Raw genomic sequence first — 17,325 nt, forward strand, 5'->3', positions numbered from 1 at the left:
ACATACAAACATTAGCTTGAGACGTTAAACTTACTTGGGGATGAAAGAGTTGTCACCTACAAAATATCAGTAAAAGAACAATGAAATATATATTGTTTGGCAAACTTTATTGTCACAAACAATGTACAATGTCAGGTACAAATATCACAGCCACGATAACATAACATACTGTACAGAGGGACCTTTTTTTGTGTCTTCAAACATTTGCCTTGAATAACATTAATAAATTAACCTTCCTGTAACATCTTGAGTGCTTGTATTGTAAACCTAAGTAGTAAAAAAGTTGTATTTTAGGTAGACGTGAGTCATGCAAAAACAAAGGAATGTTTTAATCTTAAATCCATTGCAATGATGAATGGAAGTAGTTATGTCCCTTTAAATCCAAGCTTGTGCGTGATAGCGTTACCCTAAACCTGCTCTTGTTTTTTTTTAGAGTAAATAAAAACCCTACAATAAATATCCAGTTTAAATGTACATGAGTGTGCTCCTCAGACCTCCACATCGGGGTCTGAGCCCAGACCCTGAGCCTGCAGGATCTCCTCTTGCTTCATCTTGGGCTTCTCTGTCCGTGTGTGCCACACCAGCACCTGTGCACAAAAAAAAACATAAGACAAGGATACACGCACTGAAAAACCCGTAAAACACAAACACTCACGAGGGAACACTTGTCTGCTTTGGGCTCAAGCTGGTCGATGGTGACGAGGCCCTGCAGGAAGCTGCTCTCCAGAAAGCCTATGGGTGCCATGCTGTCGAACCTGGAATCTGGATTAGCCAAAACCAGTCTAAGGGACACGGCAAACCCGGCCATGTCTATAGGGAAGGGACGACTGGGATTCCAGCCGGTGTGGAAGTGCACCACCTAAAACCATTCCCCCCCAAAAAGATGTATTGTTGGTCATAGACACTTTCAGTCAAATGTGAGACTCTGCAGGCAAACAAAGTTAATCGCCCTACCCGTGTATAAGGCCTACACATCACTAAGGACAACTTTGGAAAAAAAAAAAGAAAAAAAGGCTTTGCTACACATTTTAAATAATCAAATTGCCAAATAGCACTCAGCTACAAAAGTAGAAGTTTGATAATGTTTTAGTTTAGCGAATAGGCTAACCTAGCATGAGGTTGCTAATATGGAAGTGTAACGTTAGCAATGTAGCTTACATAGCTATGCTAGTCTTGCTAACGTGTGTGTCCTCCTATCCCACTCCTTGAAGGGAACCTATGATAATTTTCCTTTTTTCCAACTTATAAATGTTCTTACAGTGTTAGATGTTAAACAATGCCAAAGCTTCATATCATAACGTTCATGCATTTGGTAGTGAGCTTGCACGCAGTTTTAGATGCCTCTAAACGCTGAGTTTTGTAGTCTTTTTGAAACAGTGGGCCATTTGTGATGTCACACTTTGACGGACGTACTTATGTGGACATTCTAGTATATGCTCTCGGCCAGCCTCCTCCCCCCTTGCTGTGCCGAGACTGACTCTCGGCTGCTCTGATGTCTAGAAAAGAAAAATATTGCCCTGTTTATTTGTCCACATTTTACAGAATTGCATTGTCAACATGGGCCAATACAACACAATTGATTTGACTCCTAGGCTCCAACGAAACTTGGTTTTGAGGGCCCACAAGAGAAGATACTGTTTATAATTTATTTTCATTTAATCATGGCATGCGCACAGTAACATTGATGTGCAACATGCAGTGAGCCAAATGCAGTTTTTCATGATGCCAGCTCTTGTGTTGATCCCAGAGTGGGCAGGTGTACCTAATGTTGTGACCGCTGAATACACAACTTTTTGTGAAGTTTATTTCATTTTTATTCTGAACAAACAAATAGCGGTGACGATGACAATACAATCTGATACTTTTGTAGAAGATAAGGTGTGGAAAGGTTAATTTGCATTTAAAGAGGCCGCCCCGTAAAATGAACTGCTTGCAGATATAACAAGACATAAAATATGACTATGGAGCAAAATTTACACAAAAATAATATCCATCTGTTTTCTACCACTTGTCCCTATCAGCATAGTGTTACATTATTGTATGTGATGTACTGTGTGGCAGTGGTTCTCAAACTTTTCACACAATAAACCCACATCTGTAAGCCCACAGTAAAACATTGTACTCTAAATTGTTTCTCACCTGTAAATGTAATTGATTATTAAAATAATGATTAGGGGTGCAGGTTACCCACAGTACAAAGGGTAGGTTTTTGGTTCAGTTTTAGACTAGCTGTTTGTTTGTCTGCCAAAGCGTTGTCTTTTTTTTCTTGCCAGCAAACACTGCATTTTGCATTAAATTAAAAATCACTGGTGTACTGAAATACGATAAGACTTTTTCTTCAAGGTAACAGTTACTGAACACAATGGTAAATTGCCTTTAATTCTGTGACTACTTGTATACTGCAGTGCTTTTCAACTGGTTTGACTGTGAGACCCACATCACACCTGTTAGCAAATAGTGACTTAAACTGTGGAATTTGGATTTTTCCCTCATCTCTATCTCACTTGTTTTCATCAATTCTTGGCAACAAAAGTGCTGCTTCGAGTACAGGTGTACTTAATATTGTGGCCAGGGGAACACATTGTTTTATCAGTGGATTTCCACCCCCACCTCAATCCAGAGCTAGAAGAGCACTGACCTTTCCTCCTTCCACCACAGGCTTCTCGTACTTCATTCCTCCAACCAGTCCCACAGGCCACACAGACACACGCTGCGTGTTCCTCATCTGGAACGACAACATACAATCATCAGGAAAAACATGAATTGGACATCACGTGGACTAAGAAACCAACAAAAAAACAAAAAAAACCTTGTCATTATCATATGTTATACTTGTTCTGAAATTGTAATTTATCTATCAGATTGTAAATTAGGGGCGCGACATGGATAAGCATTCTTGCTTTTTTACCGTATCCCTTTTCGGTGGGTGCCGTTGCTTGTCTGTCAAATTACAAAGAGTGATGAAGTGTTGCTAAATATGTCTGTCTGCCGGAATAAATAAATAAATTCATTCAAAAAATTAATTCATTCATCATCCATAAGAAGCCAGGTGAAGCCTATCCATGCTTGTACCTCGTCAAATAGCTGCAGGCTGTATGTGTTGTCATCATCAGCGAAATAAACCACCCCCTGCTGGCTGTGTGCATCCTCTCTGAGCCAGCGCAGAGCCTCGTTCCTCTGCGCCACCCCACGAGGCTTCTTCCATCTGGGGTCGCCCTGCGAAGGAAGGTACAATGGCATTGTGTTACCACACATGAGGAAGGCGGTTGGCTGTGTGCAAATCTTATATAAAAGGCCAACCTCCTGCAGCTTATTCTCTTTTGTTGTGATTATATTAAGGTGAGTGTAGGTCAAGCCACTTTTTGCCAAAAGGTCACGCACGAGCGATGTCTTGTGCTGGGAGTCTTCTACTACAACCCAGTGTAGCTGGGGAACGTGTAGGAACGTGTGGGACAAGCGGGTCAGCTCGGCCTTTTGCACCAGCCTTGATTGAAAAGAAAGGACCGTGTGTGTTGAATGAACGAGATTGAGAATTTTTTGATAGGTTACCTGGCGTATGTGGGAGTGATGACAAAAATTATGGGAATGGAGGCCTTGGCTGGCTGGTTTTGGGATTGTTTGGTCTCCTCTGATTTAATTTGCTCCTGGAGGCGGTGTAGCTCCCCTCGCAGTCGAGATATGGCACGCTCTTTGGGAAGGTCGTGCTCTCTGCAGTCGCAACGTTGACCTGACGACAAAACACAATTAAGTTGATCAGATTTGCTGCAATGTATCCAAGGCGACTTCAGCACATGTTGTCTCCAAGTATGTCCATAAACAGGACAGACCAGAATGCGTTCATTCTTACGTCCTACCAGCAAACACACCAATAGGTTGCTTACCGAGTTGCATGAGTGCATAGATGAGTCCCAGGAGAGAAACCATGAAGTAGAGCACAAATACGGTCTTCAGCCTCATCCTCATTGTTGCTCTCTAAACTTTGCAGGAATATACATCAAATAATATAGTATAAGATACAGTGCACACGTTGTATTATAAAATGCACTAACAAGCTGTGTTACAAAGAGTAAAACATTCATTATAGCACCTCAGACTCACCTTTTTTTAAGGAAGAGTGAATGCACACAGATTTATTTAATACAAGCTGCTTTTTTTATCTTAAATTTCAAAACAAAACAGAAACAATAATAGCTTGTACAGAAGACCAGTTATCGCACTGAATGTTCATTTATGCTTAAGTGCTTTAAAATATTTTTTCAAAGGTGAATAACAATCGTGAGGACATGAAGGTTTTAATCGACGGCTAATTTGTGCTATCTTAAGAACGTTAGCTAGAGCGGGTCACGGTTTAGAATAAACCATTAAACAAAATATCATACCTGCTGTTGGTCAATGCTGTCCGATAAAGATTTAAAACGTTCAAGTCATAATTTTTAATGAGGGAATAATGGCTCATGTATTCGGTTTGGGTTGTAACAATATGCACACCGCTTCCTGTAATGGTGCCACATGTTAAAGCGCTCCCCCAAAACAGTATTACATCGACATTAGTTCCACATGGAACAAGAGGGAGACATTTGATAATATTTTAACAATGAACCCACCGCGAAATCAATAAAACGTATGAAAAGTCAAACCACTTCATTTTATTTATAACATACAAACAAAACACTGACAAGGCAGAATTACTTGACTCCCTTTCATTTTGGTAAATGACTAGAGTACAGTATGTATGTATTTAGGTAATTTCATGTCTAGAAAGTCTTATCTCAAGATTGAATACACAAGAGCATGTATAGGATGAACACATACAAGGGGGAGAAAAGATCCAGAGAATTTCCTGTTATCAGAGTGGGTATGTAACAGATTACCCTCCAAAATATAAGACCTCTTACTTAAAATCGGTTACTTTTAAAGGAGTACTATTCAGGGACCTTTTTTGGCTTTACAAACAGAAGTCATATTTTCAAGGCATTGCAGGAGCAAATTGTGGTCTTTATTACAACGACAATTATCTACAACGACCAAAGTAGATTGTACCAAATGGCGGTTCTTATTAAAATGGAATGAGAAAACCAAAACCTGACTCCACCAGGCAAAGTGCCAGCAACACATCAGTCAGTGAATATCCCATCACTATGTACAACATCCTTTTTCATTTTTATTATAGCTTATGTTGGGAGTGACTTTTTTTGTGTATCAGAGTTGCAGATAATTCTACAAGGCATTAATCAGTATGCAACCTCAGTGTAACCTTAAGCTAATCATAATGTAACTATAAAAGGCCCACATTGGAATTAATCGATGAGTAAACAGAGCATTTGACCTAAAAAAGGGTTTTTAAATGGTGGCCTATGGGTCTGATGCAGATTAAAAGCTCTCCAAATGTACCCTGTAGGCTTTGTAAACACATGAACAAGAACTTTGCTTTTGCTGCTGCCATTCTGGGTCGTCTAACGTCGATAAAACCACCCTCAGATTTGAGGGATGAAAAGGCATGATTACAATATACGAAATTGAGAGCTTGCTGCTTAATTGTGGCACACTTGTCATTAAGACTTATCTGTGAAAAGGAAAAGGGTGCACTGTGGCTCCCACACATGGACGAGCTGTACATAACCAAGCATTGCATCTGTCACAACATAAAAGGCTTGATTGGATGGTCTTAGAAAGAAAGAGTGCACTTATACTGCGTCACTACAAGGAGGCAGAAAACAGTTTGCAACCACAACAATGAGGAAACGCACAAGGGACAAGTAGAAGAGTTTAACACATGAATCATGATGTTGTCTAATGGTGGCTGCTACTGTACATTGCTGTCACCTGGATAGAGGAGGAGGGTGCAGCTGCTAACCGTGCTTGTGAAAAAGATAAGACAAGATCTGACTATCGCATTGCCCATGTAATGCAAGGAATGAGAAGCTTGGAAAAGATCAAATAAGAAAAGCTCACATTACATGCTGCTTTTACAGCAGGGAAACACTCCGAAACATCGCTATCTGTAACAGAGCAAGACTCTTAACGGAGCGGCCGATTTAAAAAACAAACAAAAAAGAAGATAAATGACACTGTCACACACTCTCTGCTGAGCACCTCACAAGCCCGTTAGTGGCAGCAGCCGCCGCAGTGGCCACCGCCATGGCTGTGACCCACCGAGGCCTCGCCGTGTTTGGTCCGCCGACTCAAGATCTCGTAGGAGCAGTCGTCGCCACAGCAACCGGACATGCTCGGCGAGGTCTCGTCCATCTCAAACCTAAAGAGAGGGGCGTGAAAGTAATGTAAAAATTGCCACAATTAGTCCACTGCGGCAGTGTGGTACTCACTGAAGAGCGTCTCTGAAGAACTGGTATGCCCCATGGTTGTGTTTGAAAACAGTCAGCATCACTTTCTTCATCTGTGTACTGCGGCGATAAGACAGAGAAGGTGCTCACACATTATTAACAGATGGTCATGGTTTATTAGTTTTGGACATGCTTACCAAGTTACAATAAGGAACATCACATGATTACAGTTACACAATTCAACATGTCCAAAAAGCTGCACGAAAAAGCAAAGCTTATTAAATCGTTCCCCAAAGGACAAGGGCTGGCAACCCACTGCTTTTCAGCCTTTGTTCTGGCTTCCTTCGCTGAGCTGTTTGATTTTTTTAACACTATTGTTTTATTTTTTGGTTGTTGTGTCACAGGTGTGACCCTTGCGTCGATCATGGAGTGGGTCGATTGCTAGATTTAAAAAAAAAAAATTGACATTCCCGATTATCAATCTTTACTATGGCAACCGAGGGTCTTGTAAGATGACCGTTGGCTGATGCGAGCTAAGAATGAAGAAAGAACGTCAAACAGGAACTCAAGAAACACTAATTTCAACAAAGACTCTCTCTCCTACACACCTGCCGTAAAGGGTCTAAACACCAACCGCAGAGTGATGCTCCATCATGCCTGCGCTAACAAAATAAGGGTGTCAGACAACTAGCATGCACAAGATAGTGAGCTAAGGGGTTAGCCTCCAATACATTTCTTTTAAAAAGGTATAAAAACAGAGTATGGAAATTAGACAAATAAGAATCTAAAAACCAACCACTTTCATGTGGTATTGGGAAGAGAGGACTATTTTTCCTTGGACGTTTAGACATGCAGTGCAGCTTGTGGAAGCAAGCAGTTATACCTGAGCTGGCCGCGACGAATACACTTTTTCAGTGTTTGCAGCTGTCACAATGGATCAAATAGAGAAAAACAGTTACAGTTCTACCAACCGTCTGCACAAAGATGTGACAAAACAGTGAGTGTAGACAGAGCAATTGAATAAAGAGAGAAGTTTAGATGGATGGATGAGATGAATGCGGTTATCCAAATTTGCTCATTACATTTTGTACCTGGTATGTATATCAGACTAAATTTTTCCTGCATTTAGCGATACATTTGCAAAAAATACCGCTAATAAACAAGGACGAGTCATTACTTTACCATGACAAGATACATTTTTCATATCTTCCTTGCTTTTCGAGTCCTCACATTGATAGTAAGCAGACAAGCTTTAAATATAAATGGTTGATAACCCGACATTAAAACATAAAATCTATAAGCTTAATAGCTTTTAATGTCAGTTGCTGTATAACTTGGAGACTTGGAGAAAAGATAGTGTAGTGTACAATGTCTCTGTAGCTGACCTTTACTTACTGGTATAAATAGGCCTTGGTGTGCAATACAAGTGTTAAGATAGCGTTTTTTGTTTTATTTTAATGTATGTATACACACAGTGCAATCCTTAGTACACAATATATTATTGTTATATTACACATGTATTATTGTTATATTACACAATGTATTATTGTTATATTACACAATATATTATTGTTATATTACACATTTTTAGTTTTTCATTACGTTTTACTTCTGTTACTATATGTAAAAACCTGCACTGCAACCATATAATTTCCCCATTGTGGGATGAATAAAAGTCTATCAGAGAAACTAGCATGAGATTACTTTGTGTAACAGTCTGATCTCAGTAGTAACCATCTTCCTTATGGATCTTCTATGGCAGGGATGTCAAACATGCGGCCCGCGGAACGGTTCAGGCCCGCAAACAGGTTCAATCCAGCCCACGAGATGAGTTTGCGAAGTGTAAAATTAAGCTGCATTTTTAAATGAAAGAAACTGCTGTTCTAAAAGTGTTGTATTGGATGTCACAATAGCAATTATGTTAGGCATGCAAATAGTTTACACTGGGGCGTATACCAAGGTGCATAGATAAAGCGGGGCCCCCTCCACCCAATGTAAAACAAACAGGAGTAAAATAAACAAATGGTAACCTCACTTAAAATAAAATGCTCCTTTTTGGGGGTGGAGATTGGGGGATTAAGGTTGATCCCTACACAGCTGTTTGTGGCGTGTTGGAATTATTTGACAGACCTGTTGTGTATTTTTTGTCATTGTCGCTGCACGCAATGTTTACCAATGCTGCCCTCTACATCTGGGTCCTGACCAGAGTTGTGGCCTTGGTAAAAACACTTCATCCATGTCCTTCCACAGGTTTCAAACATACAGTGGATATAAAGTCTACACAACCCTGTTCAAACGCCAGATTTTCGTGATGTAAAAAAATGACAGCCAGACAAATAATCTCACAACTTTTTCCACATTTAACCTGTACAATGCAATTAAAAAACAAACTGAAACCTATAAAGGTAAGTATAAAATAAAAAACTTAAAATGAGCTGGTTGCATAAATACGCACACCATTAAACAAATACTTTGTTGCAGAACCTTTGGCTTTTATTACAGCACTCAGTCTTTTTGGGTCGGAGCCTATCAGCGTGGCACATCTTGATGTGGCAATATTTCTTTACAAAACCGCTCCAAATCTGACAGATTGCAATGACATCTCCAGATCACCCCACAGATGTTCGAATGGATTCAGGTCTGGACTCTGACTGGGCATTTCCAAAGCCTCAATCTTATTCCGGTGAAGCCATTCTTTTGTAGATTTTTTAGATGTGTGCTTAGGGTCATTGTCGTGCTGAAAGATGAAGTTCCTCTTCATCTTTCTAACAGAAGGCTGAAGGTTTTGTGCCAACACTGACTGGTATTTGTAACTGTTCATAATTCCCTCCACCCTGACTAAGGCCCCAGTTCCATCTAAAGAAAAACAGCCCCAAAGCATGAAGCTGGCACCACCATGCTTCATTGTAGGGATGGTGTTATTTTGGTGATGAGAAGTGTTAATGTTGCGCCAAATATACCTTTTGGAATTATGTCCAAAAAGTTACAACCTTGGTTTCATCAGACCATAACACATTTTCCCACATGTGTTTGGGAGATATCAGATGTCTTTTTTGCTAAATTAAGTCCAGCTTTGATGTTTTTCTTTGTAAGACGAAAGATTGTTGTCACATGTACTACACAGCTAGTACTTGCCAGAAATTCCTGCAGCTCCTTCAGTGTTGCTGTCGGTCTCTTGGTAGCCTCCCCGATTAGTTTTCTTCTTGTTTTATTAATTTTGGACGGACGTCCTGTTCTTGGCAATGTCACTGTTGTGCCATATTTTCTCTACTTGATGACGGTCTTCACTGAGCTCCATGGTATATTTAATTCCTTGGAAATTATTTTGTAGCCTTCATCTGACTGATATAATTGAGCAATGAGAACCAATTGATGCTATAGAAGCTCTCTACGGACGATAACATGTGCTGGAAGATGTGGAGACAAAAATGTAATGAAAAGCCTACTAGAACAATTGAACTTTATTTGGAGTTGATCAAAGGAACTTTAAGTGGGGACAGGCGTGTGTTAACCCCCGTTTAACATGAGTTTGAATGTAATTGGTTAAATCTGAACACTGCCACCTCCCCAGTTATTAAAGGGTGTCCACACTTATGCAATCACATTAACCATCCATCCATTTGCTACCACTTGTCCCTTTCGGCTGCATTTGGGCGGTGGAACAGGGGTTAGTGCGTGTGCCTCACAATACGAAGGTCCTGGGTTTGATCCTGGGCTCGGGATCTTTCTGTGTGGAGTTTGTATGTTCTCCCCGTGGCTGCATGGGTTCCCTCCGGGTACTCCGGCTTCCTCCCACCTCCAAAGACATGCACCCGGGGATAGGTTGATTGGCAACACTAAATTGGCCCTAGTGTGTGAATGTTGTCTGTCTGTCTGTCTGTGTTGGCCCTGCGATGAGGTAGCGACCTGTCCAGGGTGTACCCCGCCTTCTGCCCGAATGCAGCAACCACATTATCTCAGTTGATTAGTTTAATTTCACCTCCCTGAAACATTTCTGTTTCTGTTTGTCAATTGCGTTTAACTGGTTATAGGTACATGAATGGTGGGAAAAGTTGTGAAACAATTTAGCTTGATGTAAAACTGCAAAAACAACCAGTGAAGGAAGACAGGTTACTTTTAGACTGTCAATCAACATATTCTTGTCTCAAGGTACCAAACTTTAGAACATTCATTTTCTATTGCTTGTCCCTATTGGGGAACACCCTACACATTAGAACAATATGCAAAAATGAACTTCTAAAAATATTTGGCTTTATGCAGACATACTCTGCGCTTTTGTCTACATCATGCTCTTTAAGTGAAGTGAAGTGAATTACATTTATTATAGCGCTTTTTCTCAAGTGACTCAAAGCGCTTTACATAGTGAAACCCAATATCTAAGTTACATTTAAACCAGTGTGGGTGGCACTGGGAGCAGATGGGTAAAGTGTCTTGCCCAAGGACACAAGCGGGGATCGAACCTGCAACCCTCAAGTTGCTGGCACGGCCGCTCTACCAACCGAGCTATACCTTTAACTGAAGAAATAATTCATAAAAACTATACAGTATGTAATCAAAATATATAATATTAATGCAAGTAACCATTTAAAAAGGATACAAACTTTTATTTCTCATTACTGTAAAATTGTTTACCATTCTACTGAAATAGGAAGGTAAATAATGTTGTTATCCTAAATAAATAAACAAACAAAAGTAAAATTGACTGTAAGATTTTTTTTTTACCTAAATAGATATTGAAAATCTTAAAGTGCATAAGTTCCCATTTGGAAAAAATTAGGTCGGACTTTGTCTTTTTGTTTATTGTTATCACAACGGCATTTTCTCTCCTACATCTGTGTTGATGGGCTACTATCGCCCAGCCGATTTGAAGCTGAAACATTCCCTCAACGGGACATTTGGTTTTATAATCGTATTTTTTTCCCCTCCTAATTTGTGTTACTTTGCGGCACTTATCACTGGCGAGTAGCGGGGCTCTCTGTACTGTGGCTGGTGGCGTCACCCCGTGCGAATCCGGCTAGACAAAATATCAGATACATCACAGGCAAAATTAATTTGAGATTGATTTTCAGTTTCTATGGTGAGCAAGTCTAGGGTGAGCAGAAAACTCAGCAAAATCTGCTCACTTAAAACAATCTATTCTTTGGTGACTTTAGCCTGGTGTGTATACTCTCGCGTCACGTAGCTTGCGTCCCCTCTGACAGCGTCTTGTTTGATTTATAGTTCTTCCAAAGCACTAAGGGGCAGTGTCTCCAGAAGGAGCAACTGCAGCTGTCGTTGACTAGATACCGTATGTCCTTCTTGTAAAGAGTGACGATAGATGACAACCACAACATGGACATATTTGTCTACACTGGAACTAATCATTTAAAATCATCAGTTTACTTTTAATGTACGTTTTATAAACCAGAGGAAAATAGCTTCGTAAAGATGGACTGTGCAACTTCCAAACGAGTCGTGGCAGAGGACGCTATTATTGTTTGGAACGCTATTCGGCCGTTTGGGACATGGGACAAGAGAGCTATCATGTAAATAAAACTGTTAAATAACTTGTAAGTTAACGACATGCTGGTGTTAATCTGTATGGTCATGTTCGTAGTTCACAAATGTTGGTAAATATACCGTGCCTGAAAGATTATTGCCGGAGAATGAGAAGTGTGGAGTGTGTGAGAGAAAAAGACGTGTGTGCATGAGAAAGAATATGTCGGAATTGAATCTTGTGTTTGCACTAGATTGTCAATAAAAGTTGAAAAAAGTGTCATACTTTGTGATTTCTTCTGGACGCAACAACAACACAAAAAGCTGAAAAACAGACAATTATTTTTACAGCGCACCGAGATATTAAGTACACAATATAATTTTTTTTATGCAAAAAAACTCACTGTTTTTTTTCATACAAACGTATGCATTTCAAGCACAAAGTCTGCTCGCCTGTGTTCAGGGACCCTTCTTGGCAAAAATTTAACAATCACAGCTCTGTGTTGTGCATTGCCGGTGACCCAAACCTAGGATTTTTTGCACGTTAGCCTTGTGGGAGGTTATGCAGGGGTAGGGGGTGCGACGCAATCTACGCGACACGAAAGTAAATTCCAGGCTTAAGGGAGGCCCCCTACTCTATTATGTTTTTTGCACGAAGCCCACTGTTAACTCACGTTGAAAAACCTGCAATAAAAACCTAAACAAGGCACAAGTTCCCACTGTGTTTTACCTGTTAGCAATGAGCTGTAAAATCTGGATAAGAAACTTGCCGAGTCCTTTCCTCCGCACTTTGCTCTCCAGCTGCACTTCGTAGCTGCGACATATTCAGAAGTTCACATTATTGAGTAAATAGATGATTTATAAATAATTCCTCAAAGAGTCAGCATACCAATATAGCACTTCCTCCCCACACTCCACATCAAAGCGGAAGTGAGAGAAGGCCACAGGGGCGGAGTCGCCATCGCGGGCGAGCAGGTACCACGCCCGCTCGTCGTTCATCTCCTCTCGCTTCTCGCGCTCCTTCCAGCCCCACTCGCTCTGCTCGTAGCTGCCGGGACAGCAGCCACGGGTCACTTTCCCCAAGTTAAATACAGTGGTACCTCGGTTTTCATTAGTAATCTGTTCCATTTGCCACACCTAGGCACTTTAACTCTAACTTAACAAAAGGTCTGACAAAGAACGGATAATATCAAAACCGAAACCATTTTCCCCCATATATAATGGTAATCACACTGTTCCGTTCTAGACACCCAAAATTTCAACAAAAAACACATAAATAATAATTATAGTTTTAAAAGTGAAAATAAATGTAAATGACAACCTAAATTTATCAATTCAAATTTACAACAATTTTACCTTTGACGAGTTTACTGAAAATGGCAATGAATATAAAGCGAGGAAGAGAGGGGGGAGCCACCTGGACGCCATCGTTGTACTTTGCTTATTTGTTAAATTTAATAGTGTTTCTCATCTTCTTTATCAAAGTGCTTGCAACTTTCTTTTGCCCCATAGTGGCTTATGTTGCAGCCACATTCAATAAAAAAAGCAGAGATCTGTAGTCTAACTGTGTTAGCAAAGAAGTACAGAGTCAACCAGCGATGATATCATAAAGGGGCGCCAGGCATGGGGGGGACTGACTTCTGGGTGGTACTTTTAGAGTAGGCTAAAACAGGCACGTTTGTAGTTAAGACACGTTACTTGCAAAGACATTTGAATTCACGCAGTGTGTTATTGACACGACAAAACTGGATCTCTAACTTGTGGGATTCTTTGTTTGGGCGCTCAATTCCGTGGAACGATAAGTGCAATGTTTGGTCATACGATAACCGAGACAGAATACTGAGGCAAAAGTTTATGGCGAAAAACGGAATCTTACAAAAAGCAGGGCGTACGAAAACTGGAGTACCACTGTATTCAGTTTTAGGAGCTGGTTCTTACAGCGTCTGCATGTTGGTTCGGGTAAGTTCGAAGGCCCACTCCACGGAGAGCGGGTTGAGGGCAGTCACTCGCTTGCACTCAATCTGCAGATTCAATCTGGGCAGGAGAGGACAATTGTAGCACCAAAACATGTTGGGGTATAGTAAATAACTACATAAACACCTACCCGTTTCTGTCATACTTTTTGAAGGCCGGGAAAGAATCCAGTGGGTCGTCAAGCTAAAGAAAAGAAGGCGCAAGCGTTAGTTTATTTTAAAAACACTGTCTCTATGGGACCTTTTCTGAAAATGATTTTCTTCCTACTGCTGTGGTCATAAAGAGATGGTCATGGTAAGGGCTGTCTAAGAACCACAATGACACAACTGCAAGTATTCTGATCTTAAAATTTTCCATACAAATACCAGCTGTCAGTGTAAATACTAAACAAGAAGGCATGTGCTGATAACATTGAGTCCAAGCCCAAAAGCTTTATTTCCAAGCCCAGACAACAAGGAATGTCACAATAATGCGTCTGACAATCAATGTATAATTCATGACTACCAAGAAGCTTTTGATGCAACATAAAGACGGGGAAAAAAATAACGCTCAATGCCAAACACCCACCAGTCAGTCCCTTGGGTGCAATTAGCTGAGGCATCAAAGCTACCCTTGACAGCGAGTCAGAACTGTGCAGCCAACTTAAACGTATTGTACAATGCAAACCCCCTCAAACACTACCTTCTCTGCAATCAAGTCACCTTGTTGGCAGCGTCCACTTTGGCACAAACGGCATCCATGGCTGCCCTCTCCTCCAGACGCCGCGCTTTCTTCTCCTTTGCTCGGCTTGATTTTCTCTGTACACAGTCGAGGAGGATGGGTGTCAATCAAATCTATAATCTTTGCTGGGCCTCACAAATAGATGCAATGGGATTTAAGTGTACTTGTTAATAACTATGTTAGAGCTGAGGCTGTACATCAGTCTCTAAGTCAAAAGATCTGGGTTCGAATCTCCAGCTTCCTCACACATTCCCAAAACATGTTAAACGGGTTACACACAATAACAACCAGGCTGTTTTTGCCCAATTTTCTGGACCAAAGACAGCAAATACTCAATTGTCTTGTGTCTTACAAGATTGTCTGACAACATTGTCTGAGGGCTGTTAAGAGTGAATTTGTCTTAATAGTCGGCTCCAAAACAGGTCAGGCCGTAAATATTAAACGTGTTCAATATTTATGACCAAAAACTCTTCATGTCAGTGGGGAACGCCAATGAATCCAGAGACATCGCAGAGTGATAGCAGCCAATCAAGAAGTGTGCTGACTGAGCGAGTACCAAGGAGGCTAATGTAAAAAATCTGTCAACATAATACATAGTCTTTGACAAAATTAACAGTCGTAGCAGTAGGCCTACTACGCTAACAAGGACAGTCATTACCTTAATTAAAAAAAAAAAAACTCAACCCGAGCATGCTCAGTAGACTATAAAGTCTGCGTTCATGCTGTCTCCATGATTTTTTGGTCAGTAACAGTCTCAAAACCACCATCATTCCCTCCTATTTTATGTCCTCTTCCATGTTGCCTGTTTTTGTGTGTTCTGGTCGTTGCTGTAGTAGCTGCTAAATATCTTATTCATCAAATTTCTTAAAGCGAGACTTCGGCTTACATCAGGCACGGTGGTGGGACAGAATCGTTAAGTGTGTGGTGTTCTGCGCTGACATGATCGTAGCACACCATAAACATAAAGAACAAAATGGCGCAATGCCTGATTATTTAAAATCTTTGTGTGTGGTGTCTGTAACAGATTAATTAAATCACTTAAGATTTAGAAAAAAATATTTTGTGTACCACCCTTTAGGTTGATTGGGGACTCTAAATTGTCCACAGTTGCTAGTTTATAATGTGGCATATGTGACTGACTGGTGACCAGTCCAGTGTGTATACCCTGCCTCCCACCCACTGTCAGCTGGGATAAGCTCCAGCTCACCACTAATGGGGAAAAGGTATAGCAAATGGATGTAAAGATGGTGCATGCGTTTGATACATGCATGGCTGAGATAATAACTTGGTAGTGCACAGGGGTTTTGTGAAAGGGGATGCTGCACTAAGGGGGTCAAATTGGTTTAAAGCTGGAATTAGGGAAACTTGGACGGTTTTATAGCGAAGAGTAAAAGTGGAGGATGGAAGCAGAAACATTGCCGAGCACAGCATCCTCGACTGGCAACATCATTGGTGTGCTTGTATGTTCATATGAACACACACATAAACGACTAGCCATAATAAACAGCGGCATTGAGTTAAATTGACGTGGTTTGAACGACTCCATCGCTTGTTGGTGAGTCCCATATGGTGTAAAAGCGTGTAGTAACAATAAGAATTCCCAATGCTAAGTGTTAGCTAGCATGCTAACATGGCTACCTGAAGGCTGCGAGGCGGCATGCGCGGCTAAAAAAAGCTCATCCACCATAGACCCTTCTTCCTCTCCCTTGCACCCCTCATCGAATCCAGACCTACCCACTCTCTTATCACCGCCACCTTTTCCAAGTTTCCATTGTCCCTTGGCCAAACACTCACCCCCATTTTCGTCGTCCGATCCGTCACCCCGGGGAAATTTCTCCTTTTTTGTCTCTCCACTTGATTGTCGCCGCCGGGTAGCGTGAACGATAGAGCCGCTCTAGTACAACAATGATTTCCGTGCTAACGAGGCTAACTTTGGCTACAGCACCGACCAGCCAGCAGTAAAAGGACGATGCAGGTATTTGCTAATAATGCCAATAATAATAAAAAATAATTCACGGTTATCTTAATAAATTGACAATGACCGTCCGAATGGCGCCAAGAATTGATTACATGTCCTCCTTGCTTCACTCTCTATGTCGGCCAGACATGAGGCGTTTATGTGCTCGACTAAACTCCGTCTTCACAGTCTCCACCGGTACACCTTCGCAACAACGTTGGAGCAACAGTTCAAAAAGGTGACTTTTCCAGTGTTGGAGCTGGAATTCATAAAACTGAACCCCAATCAAGATCGAGTTCTTTTAGGAGCTGCATCAATAAAGTTTGGAAACATTTCCACAAACAAGAATCCTGAAGCTTTACTTCACGATCCTGAAGGCACCACTGCCCTGCATGTGATTCCTAGATTTGGAAGTATATTGTGCATTTGTCATACAAAACAATAGCATTTAGTTTAAAAAAAGCACAACAGTGTCACTGTAAAGTAAATAGAATAACTTTTTTTTTTAATTAATTGAGTGGACTTTGGCACTTTTTTTGGGTTCTCATGCACCTGCAGTCAAATCTAACCCCACACAACATCCATCTACTTAGTATGCACTGCAAAGTTTTCAGCAATGCATCAAACAATGCACAATCTCTACATCTATCCACCTGTTCTGTATACCACTTGTTCTCACTGAAGTAAGTGTAGAGCTGGAGCCTACCCCAGCTGACTTTGGATGAGAGGCTGGGTACAACTTGGACAATCACAGGACACAACAAACACCACCAAATGACCTTTCACATGAATGCCTACAGACAGGGGCGCCGCTAGGGATTTTGGGCCCCATGAAAAGAATCTTTACAGGGCCCCCAACACAGTGTCATTATTTTTTCTGTATTATAATTTCATCATCATTAGGGGCCTCTCTGGGCC

At 41.0% G+C, this 17,325-nt stretch overlaps 1 protein-coding gene across 4 annotated transcripts; it reads right to left on the reverse strand.

The window, feature by feature from the left end:
- Positions 1-90: 90 nt before the first annotated feature.
- Positions 91-16,587, reverse strand: b3gat3 (beta-1,3-glucuronyltransferase 3 (glucuronosyltransferase I)). Of its 4 annotated transcripts, XM_061960393.2 has the most exons (15): positions 16,245-16,587; positions 14,432-14,527; positions 13,861-13,913; positions 13,695-13,790; positions 12,646-12,804; positions 12,487-12,570; positions 6,324-6,401; positions 6,154-6,253; positions 3,882-3,972; positions 3,550-3,727; positions 3,301-3,484; positions 3,073-3,216; positions 2,639-2,725; positions 656-859; positions 91-587 (listed from the first exon to the last, which is right to left on the reverse strand). In XM_061960393.2, the coding sequence occupies exons 1-15, from the start codon at positions 16,248-16,250 to the stop codon at positions 489-491; spliced, it is 1,659 nt and encodes a 552-aa protein (XP_061816377.2). In that variant the 5' UTR covers positions 16,251-16,587; the 3' UTR covers positions 91-488. The 4 variants fall into 4 exon arrangements, with proteins under 4 accessions (XP_061816377.2, XP_061816380.2, XP_061816381.2 ...); XM_061960396.2 differs by lacking the exons at positions 6,154-6,253; positions 6,324-6,401; positions 12,487-12,570; ... (3 more) ...; positions 14,432-14,527; positions 16,245-16,587 and adding an exon at positions 4,384-6,107 and having other exon boundaries at positions 3,882-3,977; XM_061960397.2 differs by lacking the exons at positions 6,154-6,253; positions 6,324-6,401; positions 12,487-12,570; ... (3 more) ...; positions 14,432-14,527; positions 16,245-16,587 and adding an exon at positions 4,380-6,107.
- Between the last annotated feature and the right edge of the window lie 738 nt (positions 16,588-17,325).

This window comes from Nerophis lumbriciformis, linkage group LG05 (assembly GCF_033978685.3).
Source record: "Nerophis lumbriciformis linkage group LG05, RoL_Nlum_v2.1, whole genome shotgun sequence".
In the NCBI taxonomy this organism is placed as follows: Eukaryota; Metazoa; Chordata; class Actinopteri; order Syngnathiformes; family Syngnathidae; genus Nerophis; species Nerophis lumbriciformis.

Coding starts and splice junctions, on each gene's coding strand:
- b3gat3 (XM_061960393.2), bottom strand. Junction 12,571..12,645: donor GGGGAGGAAGTGCTATATTG/GTATGCTGACTC, acceptor AATATGTCGCAG/CTACGAAGTGCAGCTGGAGA. Junction 6,254..6,323: donor TTCTTCAGAGACGCTCTTCA/GTGAGTACCACA, acceptor CCCTCTCTTTAG/GTTTGAGATGGACGAGACCT.